At 37.3% G+C, this 15,609-nt stretch overlaps 1 protein-coding gene across 1 annotated transcript; it reads left to right on the forward strand.

Moving 5' to 3' along the window:
• Positions 1-1,101: 1,101 nt before the first annotated feature.
• On the forward strand, positions 1,102-15,532 carry fmn1 (formin 1). The gene is made up of 17 exons (XM_058756843.1): positions 1,102-1,915; positions 2,102-2,207; positions 3,222-3,283; positions 3,457-4,139; positions 5,755-5,896; positions 6,609-6,696; positions 7,280-7,341; positions 8,136-8,224; positions 8,429-8,558; positions 8,761-8,907; positions 9,082-9,141; positions 10,061-10,181; positions 13,100-13,192; positions 14,066-14,117; positions 14,218-14,367; positions 14,531-14,612; positions 15,396-15,532. Exons 1-17 carry the CDS (start codon positions 1,136-1,138, stop codon positions 15,438-15,440), a joined length of 2,892 nt encoding a protein of 963 aa, XP_058612826.1. The 5' UTR covers positions 1,102-1,135; the 3' UTR covers positions 15,441-15,532.
• The last annotated feature ends 77 nt before the right edge of the window (positions 15,533-15,609 follow it).

A 15,609-nucleotide genomic window follows, 5' to 3' on the forward strand; every position in this document is an offset into this window, starting at 1 on the left:
TGGTTTCGATGATCAAGGGGATGATTTTGATATAACTGTTCAGACTTCACAAAAAAATGCTGAGGAAGACGGAACAAGGGACCATGTCAACATATCAGAGCATCAGAATGTTAATGAAACTGATGAAATTGATTTTTCTTCAGAAAAGGAGGAAGTGGACTTGGACCTGAATGTTGACCACCCTAGAGATAATTACAATAAAATATCAGGAGCATGCCAGACTGACCAGGATGTAACAGATGGTCAAGCTGACACACCGTCTAAATCATTTAGCGAGGTCTCAGCTGGTGACAGTGCTAATAGACTGGACAAACAACGTGGGAACCCAGCACTCATTACAGTGGATAATAAAGAACCTGATTTCAGAGAAGGATCTTTATATAGTGATGAAGAGTTTGTTTCAAAAAGCAATGATAAGGATATGAGCAAAAACAGACTCAAGCAGGACATATCTGAAAATGAGACTGTTGTTATGGAATCAGGTAATGTCAGCAATGAGGAGCTAAATAAGAGAGAAGAAGGCCACACAGAGGAAACCAACAGCAGCAGCAAAGAAACAATGAACATGTTCAGAGAGAACACTGAGAAAGAACCATTGAAAGACAGAGTCTGTCAGGACGTTCTCACAGACACTAAAAGTACAAATATTCCCTCTGACAGAAACAATCTGACTGAATTTTTAATAGCAGAGTCTTTGCATTCATCCACAAATAACAGTAATGACTTTTCAGTGCAAAGTCAGCAGGAAGTATCTGCTGCTAAGAGCAAAATAGAGTCTGATGGAAATCATCAAAACTCTGCAGTTGTTCCAGAGGTAACCAAAACCGGTGCAAATGAACAAACTCTGATTAACGACCACCAGACATCCACAAACATGGACATTCAGACCACATTAACACATTGTGAAATTCATAGTTTCACCGATAAAAAGGTTCTTTCTTCAAACTCACCTGCGAACACCAGAACTGTAGTCATCACCCTTACACGTGTTGAAGATCTTTCTGCAGGATCATGTGTTGATACTGAAAAGATCCAGTTGAGAGATGAGACTGCTGTTGGTCAAGCTACATTCAATAGAAGCAGTGCAGAATCAGACAGCAATTTTGTGGAGGTCCATCCACCTACCACAAGTCAGATGAACCAAATGAATCATTCTGAGACTGGAGGTGAGATTTCAGAAGGTTTTGGCCTCTGTGAAACTGAAGAACACAGTTTATCTGAGATAGATCATTCAGAACCAGAACCGTTGACCATCCAGCTGGAGGAACAGGTGATAAAAGTGCATACAGAAGAAGAAATGACTGAAGAGAACGAAGAAGAAATAATACAAGAAGAGACTATGTTAGATACAGATTCATCTTCCACTGAGAAGACCACAACTGACCAAACCCCCAAAGCAGTAAAAGAAAAACCCATCCAACTGTCGTCCCTCTTCACCGGGCTGCTCAGCCCCAAGAAAGAAGCCCTTGAGGACAAGGACACTCCAGAGCAACCCCAAAGCCCTGCCAAAAGAGGACTTTTTACCGATCAGTCTAACAAGAAAGAAGTCAAGGGAGACTTCCTAGAACAGCTTACCCAATTCCTCAGCAAGGGGGAAGGGAAGAGAAAGCAAGAGAGCATGACAAGCCCCCCACTGTCTCCAATCAGTCAGGACCCTGCAGAAAAGCCTGAAACAACTGTAGAGGAGCCGGCCGTTCTCCAGTCTGAGGAAACAAACAAATCTACAAATGCAGAGACGGCCTTAGGTGCATTGAAGGCTTTCTTCACAGTTAAATCTGCCAAAAAGGACACTTCAAATCGCATGGACCTGGACACTGTGAAGAGGAAGATCAACAGGGACAAAGACGTCCTCAAAGCCTTCTTTGATAGGAGCTCAAGCAAGTCTCCAGACAACAAAGAAACAACTGATTCCAAAGTATGAAGTGAACAGATGATTGCATTTGATGGTAGCATCTCAGTATCAATACATGTGAAAAACCTTATTTTATGTGCACCTATGAAATGTAATCATTTTAGTTATTTTATTTGAATAGGCTCTTTACTTCAACATATTTCAATGGTACAATGCACATTAATTGTGGCTGTTTTTTTTGTCTTATAGGCTGAGGTGAGTGAGGAGCACACCCCAAAGCGACTTCAGACTGTTTGGCCTCCACCAAAACCCAAAGACGAAGAGGAAAAGATTGGTCTAAAATACACTGAAGCAGGTAAGGGCTTATTGTGTAGTCAGAAACAACACCAGTAAGTGTAAATGTTTGCTCTGATTCCAATATTTGCCTTAGTATCTAATGACACAACACTGTCCAAACAAATTCCAATACACCTCCACCCTAAATGTGTTCCTAGAGGACTGTTCTACAGATGAAATGACTCAATGTCACACTATTTGTTATTTGTAAGACTATATGTTTTCTCAGTAACAGTCACTAATCTTACGCCATTGAAAATTACATAAATGTGTACATTCAATACTATATAGTTTTATAATCACCCTTATTGAACGTCAGCTCCATTGACCATATTGCAGTGTCTTATAGATTTAAAGGGTGTGGAGTCCACAGCCACACCTAAGAAGCACACACAGTCAGAATGGTGTTGTCATATGTCTTGGTATGATTATACTTATGGAAATTAGTTCTCATACATGAAAGTCAGACAGTTTTCCCATGGTTCTCTAGACAAGGCAGTGATCATCCATTTATAACAGTCCCACCACTGCCATCTATTGGAAATTTTACATCTGCAACATTTATTGGATATCCAATTCTTCATCCCATTTATGATAGAGTAAGATATTTTTCAGCAAGGATGCATTCAATTGATTTTTTAAATGGCTCCATAAACATATTAAGCAGCACTGTTTTCAATATTTATTATTTATGGCACTGAAGACTGGAGAAGTGGCTGCTGAAAATACAGCTTTGCCATCTCAGAAATTAATTCTTAAAATAGAAAACATTTTTTATTGTAAATAATAATTCACAGTGTTACTGTTTTACCGTATTTTTGATCAAATAAATGCAGCCTTAATGAACATAAGAGATGTCTTTCAAAAATGTTTAAAAATCTTACCATCCCCAAATTTTTGAGTGGTATAGTGTATACATACATCTTATTCTATATATTTACATATATTATATGGTAGAGCTTTGATTTATCGAGTTTCTAGAACTATTCAATGGGTTTTGTGATTTAGTCATGTCTTTGTTTTATGTTCTCAGAGCATCAGGCAGCTCTTCTGCAGCTAAAAAGGGAATGTAATGAAGAGGTGGAGAAGTTACAGGTGAGAAGCTCACAAAAACAAAGGTTTAAAATATAAAGCAAATATAAAGACACTTCAAATGTTGTACATTATAAATGTTATACAAATGTTTTAGTTTTTTTATCAGTTCATGCATTCTCTGGGGAAATTTTTTTTAATGTACTGTATGTTGATGTTTGGACTTTTTAATGCAGGCTGACTTCAAACTTGAGCTCTTCCGGTTACAAAAGAAGAACGAAGAAGATCTGTCCAGGCTAGGGACAACCATCGCCAGCTTACAAAGAGAGAGAGACAAAGAAAGAGACGGAAATCACAGAGATGTTGCTGTGTCCACTGAAGACAACATCAAGCTACGGGTCTTCCGCTCTGTGTGTATTCAGACAGAAAGAGAGACCGTCAACAAGCCTGAGGAGGCCAAGGAAACCCAGAGCAGGGGTTTTGGCTCCCTGCCTAAAAATGCTGACCTCAACTCAACAAAAAACTTAACTGGCAAACAAAAGACAGATTCTCCTCCAGCACCCCCACCTGTATCACTTCAGTTACAGATGGATAGCAACAATACTCCACCCCCTCCACCTCCTCCTCCTCCTCCTCCTCCTCCTCCTCCTTGTATTCCTAATGTACCTCCACTTCCTGCTCAGCCACTAGAGAGGCCAGGAAGTGTGCCTCCTCCACCACCTCCACCAATGACAGGATGTGGTGTGCCACCACCACCGCCGCCACCACCTGTCCTCCACTCTGTGCCCCCTCCCCCTCCTCCTGGAGTTGGTATCTTCCTCAGTAAAGCGGAAGACAATCCTCTTCGCAAGCCGTCAGTGGAGCCGGTTCGTCCAATGAAACCGCTGTACTGGACACGGATACAGATTCAAGATGACAGGTATATCCTATCACCTTGCATCATATTTTAATTGGCGATGGTCAATAACATAGCAGTCCGTTTTTTTTAATGTTATTTTTTTTTTTGCCTAATTTATTTTTGTTTATTTTTTTGATATATACCGAAAAAATTCAAAGGATGAATTAATTTTATGTCTTGTTCAAATAAGTAAATAATATTTTAACAAATCTACTTGATCTGCAGAGTCATGGTGCGAAAAAAAGCCATAAAACAGGAAATTATATGTTCAAGAAGGCCCCCCTCATGACTCTGTGTCAAGATCAAAAATATCAGATCAATTTTAAAAGTAGATTTTTAAAAGATTTTTTCTTTTCTTTATCATGGTTACACTTATATGTCATTAACCCAAACACAAATATGTCAGTTGTATTATTATATACTGAATACAGGTAAAAGAGACACTTTTGATCATTCATCACTCGTATTGTTTTAAGATATCATATCATGATATCATGACAAAGTGCTTAGCCACTGACACAATATGTAATCATTTAATATTATTAATACAGTATTATAGTGTTTTTTAAAATATTTTCTATTAGCTTTTATTGTTATATTTTCAGTTTTCATTTTAATTTTATTTTTTAGAAATTTTGACATTTGCTTTTGTCATTTATACATTTTTTAATATATATTTTTATATAGCTTTATATAGCTAAATATTTTTATATAGCTTCAATTTTCTTTTATTTCAGTTTTAGTCTGAGTAACTTTTATACTTCAGTGTAAACTTATTTTATTTCAGTTAGTTGCCAAAAAAACATATCAAATTTTTTTAAAGTCTCTTAAGTTTTTCGTCTAATATTTATATTTTACTTTATTTCAATTTTATTTCAATTAGCAAAACAAATTTTTGAGAGTTTTAGTTAACAATAACAACACTGGCCACGCTTTTAAATGGCTCTTAACCACTCTAAACTAAATATAAAACCATCCCACTCTACCTGTATTCCATATAAACATTTCCATTGTTCATCACTCATAACATTCCTCAAACACACAATGTATGTCCACAAGTGACGCTGACATTTTCAACTCTCCCCTCGTCAGACCTCATGGGAAGTTTAAGACAGACCACTGCAGACATTTGTCTGCGTGAGGGGCCAGCCACAGGCCGAGCGGCAGTCTTTCCAGGACCTCTAGTGGCGGTGTGGATTTCTGTGGGATTCGGCTCCCCGGCCACCTCTGTGCTGTTGCAATGTTATTTGACTCCTCATGAAAGCTTTCTGCTCTCTCCGTGAGCATTTTGTCAAGCCAAAGCCGAACCCAGTCAAGCTTAGCTGTGCGCCGTCGTCCTGGCTCCTTAATTATTTTTATGGGAGAGAAAATTTTGCAAATCAGATTACTCACATTGAGCCCCTGTTGATTTTCCTTTTCCTGCTTTTAGGCATGGTTACCCAGCAACAGTAAATAACTCATGTAACTTTGGTTTTTACAGATGCCAGTATTAGGAAATGCTTTGGTCGTGGCCTGTTTTATGACTTTGATGTGTTAAGATTCAATCTCGATAAACCTTAAAGTGAGCAGAAACTGTTAAAAACGTCAAATATTCAGAAAACATAAAATCTCTCGTCATCTGTTTGTCTTTTCTAAGGAACAATATGCTATGGAGTTCCCTGGAAGAGCCAGAGATAATAAACACCAATGAGTTTGCGGAACTGTTTGCTAAAGCCACATCGCCCACCAAAAGAAAGCCCCTATCTGAAGCTTATGAGAAGAAAACCAAAGCCAGGAAGGTACCACTCTTGCCTGAAGATGAGAAAAATATGACATAGAGAGGATGCGTCTCATATTTATATAGCAAATGCGAGGTTGTTGATTTGATTGAACTAATTTAAAAAATGCACATGCACTTTAAGATAAAAGTGTCTGCCCAAATGCATAATGTAATGTAATGTAATTCATTGCTCTAAGTACAGATTTGAGAAGTGTCCACTAGGTGGAGTAGTTTTCAACACTTCCGAATTTTATATATATATATATATATATATATATTACTGGAACACTAGCATACATGATGCATTCATGCATTCACCTCTGATAATTACGTTTCTGTAAACAGAAACATAATTTATCAGGTGCTGTCACTTGATAGAATCTGCAATTTTTTATATAAATGCTTATGTGTAATATCAGGATCCCACAAATGCCTTTGAAATTGATGTAATTATATAGGAAATGGGAATAATTTGAAATAAATTAACCTGTTTATGAAATGCGATCATGCCATTGTTACCTTTGGCAGGCGGATTTTATAATGAAAGTTTGGAATTTCCCAAAGGTTCTTTTGTTATTCATTCATTCCAATTTTGCATAATACTAGCATGAGTCTTTGCGACCTTGTATTCATACGGTAGAGTAAGCAGAATGCGCTTAACGTATGATCTAAGTCATTTAGAAGTAAATGCTATTCTGTGGTGGGTTTTGTCTTGTGGATGTGGATTTTAGGTCATTAAATTACTGGATGGCAAGCGCTCTCATGCCGTGGGCATCTTAATCTCAAGTCTCCATCTGGAGATGAAGGACATCCAGCAAGGTAAATCACACTGTATATATGCTCATATATGCTAAGAAATACTCGACCACCAGCTCAGCAGAGTGTCTTTTTATTCTATCCAGACTCATTTTTCCTCCACTAATAATAAACAGACATGTTAAAATTATACATATTTGTGTGGCCTGGATGGCGAAAGCCAAGCTAAGACGTGATGTTGAAATGATTCTGTATATATAGAGACATATCTTGCAACAATGTGATTGGCTCCAGCTCTTATTAGGAATAAATTGACTGTATGTTTGTTAAATAAACTTGTCTTGTGGTTTACCGCTAGAAATACTCTTTGGGTTCTCCACAATATGGCGTGTACATCTGTCCTACTTACTAAACGTATACTTTTCCCATTGAAAATCTTGAAGTGATCACAGCTTGGCTTAACAGAGTGAGACAGGCAGATGTTTTTGATGACTTTAGTAAATTGAGCAGTGAATTCCTTCAGGAAAAAAAGCTCTCAAATACATATTTAGCCACTTTTACATTCACTTATCACATCCATGACACACACATGTCCATTAACTAATCAGTCTTCTTGTCTAGAGACTAATACTTCTTCTCTACACAGCTGTTTTGACTCTGGACAATTCTGTGGTTGACTTGGATGCTATTGAAGCCCTATATGAAAATGTAAGTATCCTGCCACACTGGAAATTTACTTATGTACAGGCCAATACACTGAATCCCTGTGTCCAAAACAGCAGTTTTGCACAAAATTTGAACATTCATCATTCACAAAGTTCTACATATCCTGCACCCCTTGCATGTTTTCTCTTTTTTATTGTTGTTGTTTAAAAATAGCAAGAATGGAGGTTACGATGAAAGTGACTGAGGCCAATGTTTGGAAGATTTAAAAGCAGAAATGTGGAGATTATTATTTTATATAAAGCACATGAATTATTCTAATGTGTTTTTACTGTGATATTAGGGTTTATGATGCATTTTCATCAATTGTATAGAATTTTAAACAGAAAGGTCAGTACACATTTTTCCACCTTAAAATCACAGTAGCACACCTTTTGTTTACATCTTGTGGCTATACTGTTGAAAGAGTGAATATTTTAATGTTTACGGATTGACCCCATTCACTTCCATCAGTAATGTCGCACTGTAACACAGATTTCTGCTTATTTATAAAAAAAAAAAAAAAAAAAGCTACAATGCTGAGATTAAATTGACCTTAACTTGTTGGATATTCCTTTAAATATTTCAAATAATGAAGTTTTTACTGTACTGAACTATTTTACTGTATTTAAATCCATTCAACTCACATTTCTCAACAAAATCACTCCAGAAAATACACATAAATACTAGTTTCAGTTCCAACATAACTAAATAATTGATAGTTCCTGTGTGGTTTCATAAGTTTATGTGTGCATCATTGGTCAGTTGTCATATGAATGCGTCTGTTCTGTTTCTCCCAGAGAGCTCAGCCTGAGGAGTTAGAGAAGATTAAGAAACTCTATGAAACCTCAGACGAGGAGCAGATCAAACTACTGGACAAGCCTGAACAGTGAGATATTCCAGAAACACACCAGATAACTCACTTTTTCATGCAACTAGCGACTAGTGATACGTCACTTGTCACTTACAAGGGCACTTTTTTGCAATGTATACTTCTCTAAGGTTCCTTCATTTGAGGACAGACGAAGACAGAGTAGTGTTTTCAACACTACGCACTTTAGGTTGACAGATGTTCATTGCTTTTCCTTGACAGGTTCCTGTATGAACTCTCCCAGATCCCTGAGTTCTCCAGTCGAGTTCACTGTTTAATTTTTCAGTCGAAGTTCACTGACGCCGTTTCCTCCATACAGCGCAAGACCGAGATTATTCTTCATGTCTGCAAGGTACAAAGGCACTTTTCAAAGAGGTCAGACCTCAGATACTATCAAACATTTGATAAAGTATCAATGCTGGCATTCTTAACAGTTAAAAACAGCCCTTCAGGCAGCTGCCGTTTATTCAAGTGAGGTCTAAGTGCTTGCTTTGTCTCCAACATCTCCATTATGAAGAGTGATAAATGCACAAATAAATGGTGATGTTTTTTAGTATCTGTTGGAGAAAGACAGTGTGAAGGAGGTGATAGGACTGGTGCTTGCTCTGGGAAACTACATGAATGGAGGCAGCAGAGCTCGAGGACAGGCCGACGGCTTCGGGCTTGAGATTCTTCATAAGCTTAAAGACGTCAAGAGCAGGGTAACCTTTTTGTCCATTTCATGAGCCCGTGTTTGACACTGTGAATGCCCTAGCCGCACACACAAACACACTGAGGTGTTTGATAGAGCCTCAGTGCAATTTGTTTTTTTCTATTTCCTAGCGGTTTGTACAAGGTGAAGTACAATTTTGACACAATTCTTTATAAATCTACAGGAAAATCACATTAGTCTGTTGGACTACATTGTTTCCTACTATCTGCGTCACCTTGATAAGGTAAACCATGAACATGTAATTGTTCACATGCAATGTTTTATTTCGCACAGTGCAGATCTGCACACTTCTGGTCACATTATTTTCAGGGTCAATGACTCATTTCTCTGTTAATTAATTCATTGGTTATTTTCTGTGATACATGAAAATGCAATTCATACAATGACTTGAATATGCTAAAATGCAATGTTTTTCATTTCTAATTTAAAAGTGCTCTCATAATGATATAAAAATGAAGAAAATTGTTTTATTTTATTTTATTAAATTTATTTAACTTTTTCCTAAAAATTGTATTAAAGGTTTTTGAAACCTACATGATAAATATGATTTTTTTTTTATGCATTAAATGACACATTAAATTGATCAATTTATAATATTATAAAATATTTCTAATTAAAATAAATGCTGTTTTTTTTTAACTTTCTATTCATCAAAGAATCTTTCTATTCATCAAAGAATCTTTTATAAAAAAGAAATTTTTGTATAAATTATAAAAAAATATAATTCCACAATATTCCACAAAAGTATTAAGCAGCACAACGTTTCAACATTGATAATAATAAGAAATGTTTCTTGATCTCAATCAAGCCAGCATATTGATTTCTGAAGGATCATGTGACACTGAAGACTGGAGTAATGGCTGCTGAAAAATCAGCTTTACCATCACAAGAATAAATTACATTTTAAACTATATGAAAATAAAAACAGTTATTTTAGGTTATAATAATATTACACAATATTACTCTTTTTACTGTATTTTTGATCAAATAAATCCAGCCTTGGTGAGCATAAAAGGCTTCTTTTAAAAAGGTTTTTTTGAATGCTGGGGTAAAAACGTGACACATGTTTTAATGTAGATTTGTAAGTCTTTTCTTTATCATGGACACTCAAATATGTCACCGACCCTTAAATCTCTCTTCAGAATGCTGGGACAGAAAAGAGCATCTTTCCTTTGCCTGAACCTCAAGATGTTTTCCTTTCCTCTCAAGTGAAGTTTGATGACCTCTCAAAGGATCTCAGGAAACTGAACAGAGACCTGACAGGTAAGAATTACCAAAAACACTCTGAAGGGTTTTAGCGATTTTAGCGTGCCACTGATTTACTCTAGCATCAAAAGAAGCAAGATAACATTGGTTTGAGCGGATGGATGGCTACAATCCTGCAACATGGCTCCAGCTGAATCCTGAGGACTTTACAGCATCTGTTAGCAACAACTCATTATTAAACCACATTAGATCAGGTGGAATATACAGACATGTTTGCGTATGCACATGTCTGTGGAGACGAAGTGGAGTCTGTGTGATTTTGCCCTGGCGCCTTTTAGATATGACTTTAATCCTGCCCATCAGATGCTTCTGGCATTGTGTGATTCTTTAGCTCCGTCGGAGAGGCCAAAGGCTACAGTGCTTTGGCGCTTATGTAATCTGAGAGAAGAGCAGCTTATCGCTGGCGGGATGGGCTTTATCTGCACAGAGATGTACTGCCGTTCTCGTGCTACACTGTATCAGTCCGAGTTCAGTGTGGCCCTGCAGATGTGTGTCAGAGATTCTTTTCTTTACCTCTCAACAAGCATTTCTTATCGGGCGACGGAGAGACTGCCAAATCTGGCCCATCGCGCTCTCCCTTTTTTTTTTTTCCTGCTGTTTGAACTCCCCTCATGACTGCGAGAGAATCGTGTCTTTGTTTTTTTGTTTTTGTGCTGTGTTTGTTCGATTTTTGGTTTCTTGGGTGCATTATTTACAACCCCACTGAGGTTTTGGCTGCTCAAGGTGACCGCATTTGTATGCGATGTTATTTTGCGGAGAAAGAAAGTGCTGCACTAATCAAATTAGTCACTGTTTGCCTACACAAAAAGGGAATGTCCCTGTGATTTTATTTTCCAGAGACAATTATGACAACATTGTGAAGCACATCTAATGCTCTCAGTCTCCACAGCTGATTCATCTGGTTTGCGTTTGAGACATCTTTTTGATCTCTTTGTGATTGTGGTTTGGCTCACTGCGGTGCACAGTTGAGAAAACCTGAATGTAGCTGTGAGCCACCTTGGCGGAAACGACATATATGAGAACCGAATCAAGCTAGACTGTAATGAATCGATATTTCTCATAGAAATGCTGTGGGAAAGACACTCGACTTCTTCGTCATTGCCAGCCCTGTTCACAGTTTACACAAATGCTTAATGAAAACAGTAGTGTGTGTAGCCTTATCTGGAGTGAGATGCAGATGGAGCGTGTCCAACAGTCCTGGGTTGCCATCAGGGTGTATTATGACTGGGGCAGGAGACTGGCTCCTCTGATCCTCTGATTGGACGGTGAACAAACAGTGCTGCATAGGTCCACGGGTGGCACAATGACTATCTGAGGATGCGATCAGAGGTGCATCAAAACGGATCTTAACCAGAGAAAAAGACATTTGATAACCTCTGACTCTGTCACAGGTGGAGCTTTAGCTCGATTATGTTTTCTTGTTCATTGGTTAGAAGCAGTAGTTTAGGAACAAGTGCAAACAAAAAGTGCAAACATTCTTTCTTCTGTGGAGCACAAAAGAAGATATTTTGAAAAATGGTTCATTCAGTGAAAGTCACTGGGGTCCAGTCTTGTTTTGGACCTCGTTGACTTTAATTGTAGAGGCGAAATAGGTTTTAACATCAAAGTACGAAAGTCATAGAAGTTTAGAATGACGTGAGGGTGAACAAATGATGACTGTATTGTCATTTGTTTATAGCACTAGAAAAATAAGGCATTACTTAACTTCTCACAATTAGGCTGATATGTCAAGATATATACAGTACAATATCAACATACCTACAGTAGAATGCTGTCACTCAACTTGTTTTTAGACTTTGGAAATTCCCTCATGTTACACATTTTCACATTAACCGCTCATAATCAAAATCAATTTACTATAATCATTGTTTTTACAGATGTAATCAGCATAATTCACCGCAGTGATGTTGTAATTAGGCACTAACAGAATTTGCTTTATCAGCAGAAAGCGCTTTCATTCCATCTGCAAGTAATCAGTGATGCGCTAATAGCTTTGACCACAGTAGCTGTGATTTTATATGGCTTGATAAAAGCAACTTAAGGTGAAGTTGTGAATGATGGTTGATTCCTGGTAAACCAAAAAAAATGCAGTCGTCGCCCACCTAGAATATGGCAATAGTGGAGTGACAAACATGGATTTAGTAAAAATTGTATTGGTTTCACCAATAATATATTTTGAAATACAAGGCTACATTTATTTGATCAAAAATCTAGTAAAACATTAATAATAAAATATCAATTTTGAAATATTACAATTTAAAGTAACTTTTCTATTGTAATATATTTAAACAATTAATATATTCATGTAATGGCAAATCTGAATTTTCAGCAGCTATTGTCACATGGTGTTTCAGAAATCTTTACTGTGAGTTTTGATCAATTTAATGCATCCTTGCTGAGTAAATGTATTGATTTCTTTCAACAAAAAAAAAAATATTAGGGTCACCATTAATGCCTAAATCAATCATTTTTATTATTTGTAAAATAACATATTGGTTAAATATTAGCATATAAGCAGTTTAGTGTTGTGATTAGAAAGTTTTTCACTGTATTTGCTGTTTTATGTTTTTTCTTGGCATTTGAAGTGTCCTATACCAGATGTTGATGTTTAAAACATTGCCAGGTAACTGCCATTAATGTGCACTTTATTTTAAATCACCTTAGTGAGAAGGCATCTGCAATGAACATAACAGTTTAGATATTCTTCTAGCTTCATTGTGGCATTTATACTTCAAAATCTGGGTTATTGGAATAAAAAGTAAGCGCTCATGGTGGTCTAACAGAAAAAAAACGGACTGTTTATTTTATAGCGTTAAAGTTCATGTAAACTTTGTTTTACAATGAATGACTTCTTCAAATTGGACCTGGTCAGGGACTTTACTCTAACCCAATGTTATTGTTTTTGTCTCATACAGTTTGTGAAAAGGATGTCCTAACTGTGTGTACCAACTCATCTCATGAGCACGTACATCCCTTCAAGGAGAAAATTGACTTTTTCATTGGCAACGGTGAGCTATGCTAAGATGCGTGCGATTAGCCCACATTACCTTTTAGAAGTGGATCTGTATCCAAAGTTTTTAAGTCTTCTATTTATGTGCTCTGTCACATCAGCCAATCCCTCTCGTCTACCTTGTTCAGATATGAAGTCTCGTTGGTCTCTGAGACGACCTGCCTCTCTAGATGATTGATGGAGAGGAGTACAAAAGTTTGCTTAGATTGTATACAGGATTGTTTTGTTTTGCAGATCATAGAAGCAGATAAATGGTGACATAAACTTGTCGTCATTTACTACAGTTCAGCTAGACGAGTGAACTAACGCTAGCTGTAGTGAACTAGATAAATAAGATTTATTCTGTTTGTAGTTTATGTATGTATTTATATACATGTTTATGTTATGTACATAGCAGCAAAGTTTTTCCTTTCCTCACATTCTTCCTACTACAATTATTTGATTGTCTCCGCTACACAGATAAGACGGAACACATCCTGCAGTCATGAAGAATATCTTCCATGTGCTCTTTTGGGGGACCTGATAAGTGTCTGTGACTCCGTACCTGTACGAGATAGCTGGTCAGGTTCAGAAGACAGACGTAGAGATAGGAATCAGAGAGACTTTGGAAATGAAGGAGACTTCTTAGTAAAGGAGTTTCAACATTGTCTTTGAAGCCCTTGTAGAAAGGCTGTGAATGATATGACAATAATGCTATTTGTAGTATAACTGACAGAGCAGTGCATTATCACTGTAAAAGAGGACAAATGAAGATCCTGAAGTAATAGAAGAGATATTGGCACTTTATATTGACTGTGGTGCTGATTATGATATAATCGAAATGCAAATGTCCTAATTGGCGAATTGTTGATATAAATTTTTCATTTTACAGCGCAAAAAGAGCTAATTACTGTGGAGCATCAAGTGATATCGGCACGTAAAAGGTAGCACATCACTCTTGTACAAAATATTACAAAACAATGCAAACTTTGTAAACATTTTTGGCATTATCTCCAGCTTTGCCTCATGACTTTCCTTCCTCAGCTTCTCTGACCTAGTGGAGTACTTTGGACTGAAGCCACGTTGTGGAGAGCCAGAGATTTTGCCTGGCCATGTTTTCACACTTTGGTTTGAATTCTGCAGTGATTTCAAGATCAGGTGGAAGAAAGAGAACAAGGTCATATCCAAACAGAGGTGAGAAGTTAACAGCATCAAAAACCACACAGTGTGATAACTTAGGTAATGGTGAATTCTTAACTGGCGGTTGTTGTTTTTAGTAAATTTCGGCATTAAAAAACTGCTGGAATTGAAACATTGTGGTTAAGTAAAGTACAATCTCTGCTCTTTTTGACTTCAGAATCAAAGAGGCCCAACAGTCAGTGCGCAACATGACAGCAGAGAAGAATATTGAGACCAGAAGGGCACATGCAAATGGACTGGTAAGAGTCTACCTTCATCCTTGCTGATGTGCGGGTGGCAGATAGATAAGCGGTTCAAACACTAGTAGCTATTGTACTTTCATGAATCAGGTTTTTAATCCAGACACTTGTTAAAGGAATAGTTCCCCCAAAAATGAACATTTACTGACCCTCAGGCCATCCAAGATGTAGATGAGTTTCTTCATCAGAACAGATTTGGACAAATTTAGCACTACATCACTTGCTCACCATTGGATCCTCTGCAGTGAATGGGTGCCGTCAGAATGAGAGTCCAAACAGCTGATAAAAACATCACAATAATCCACATGACTCCAGTCCATCAGTAAATGTCCTGTGAAGTGAAAAGCTACGTGTTTGTAAGAAACAAATCCATCATTAAGGCGTTTTAACTTTAAACTGTCGCTTTCGACCATAATCCATAAGGTTAAAAGTTTCAAATTAAAAGGGTTTAATAATTTATTTGTTTCATACAAAAACAGCTTTTCACGTCACAAGACATTTACTGATAGACTGGAGTCGTGTGGATTGTTGTGATGTTTTTATCAGCTGTTTAGACTCTCATTCTGTTGGCACCCATTCACTGCAGAGGATCCATTGGTGAGCAAGATGTAATGATAAAGTTCTCCAAATCTGTAGAAACAAACTAATCTACAACTTAAATACCCTGAGGGTAAGTACATTTTTAGCAAATTTTCATTTTTGGGTGAACTATTCCTTTATACTACATAATGCATGCGCAGCTAAATGGGACTTCATAATGATGCATATTTCTGCATATTTCAGAAAGAGAGACTGCGTCTGAAAGAAGCAAGTCTGACCACCAGCTAACCCCATCTGCCATTACCAAAGAGGACCAGATACTTTATATTTGAGACCCAGCCACTTGCACTTTTGGCAGGGTCAGAATAAGGTGCACCTGCTTATGTATCACTTTTCCTCAAGACTGCAAAGTTAGAAGATGACAACCTGTCTGTCGGTGTAGTGGATCCCATTCCTG

This window comes from Onychostoma macrolepis, chromosome 20 (assembly GCF_012432095.1).
Source record: "Onychostoma macrolepis isolate SWU-2019 chromosome 20, ASM1243209v1, whole genome shotgun sequence".
Lineage (NCBI taxonomy): Eukaryota > Metazoa > Chordata > Actinopteri > Cypriniformes > Cyprinidae > Onychostoma > Onychostoma macrolepis.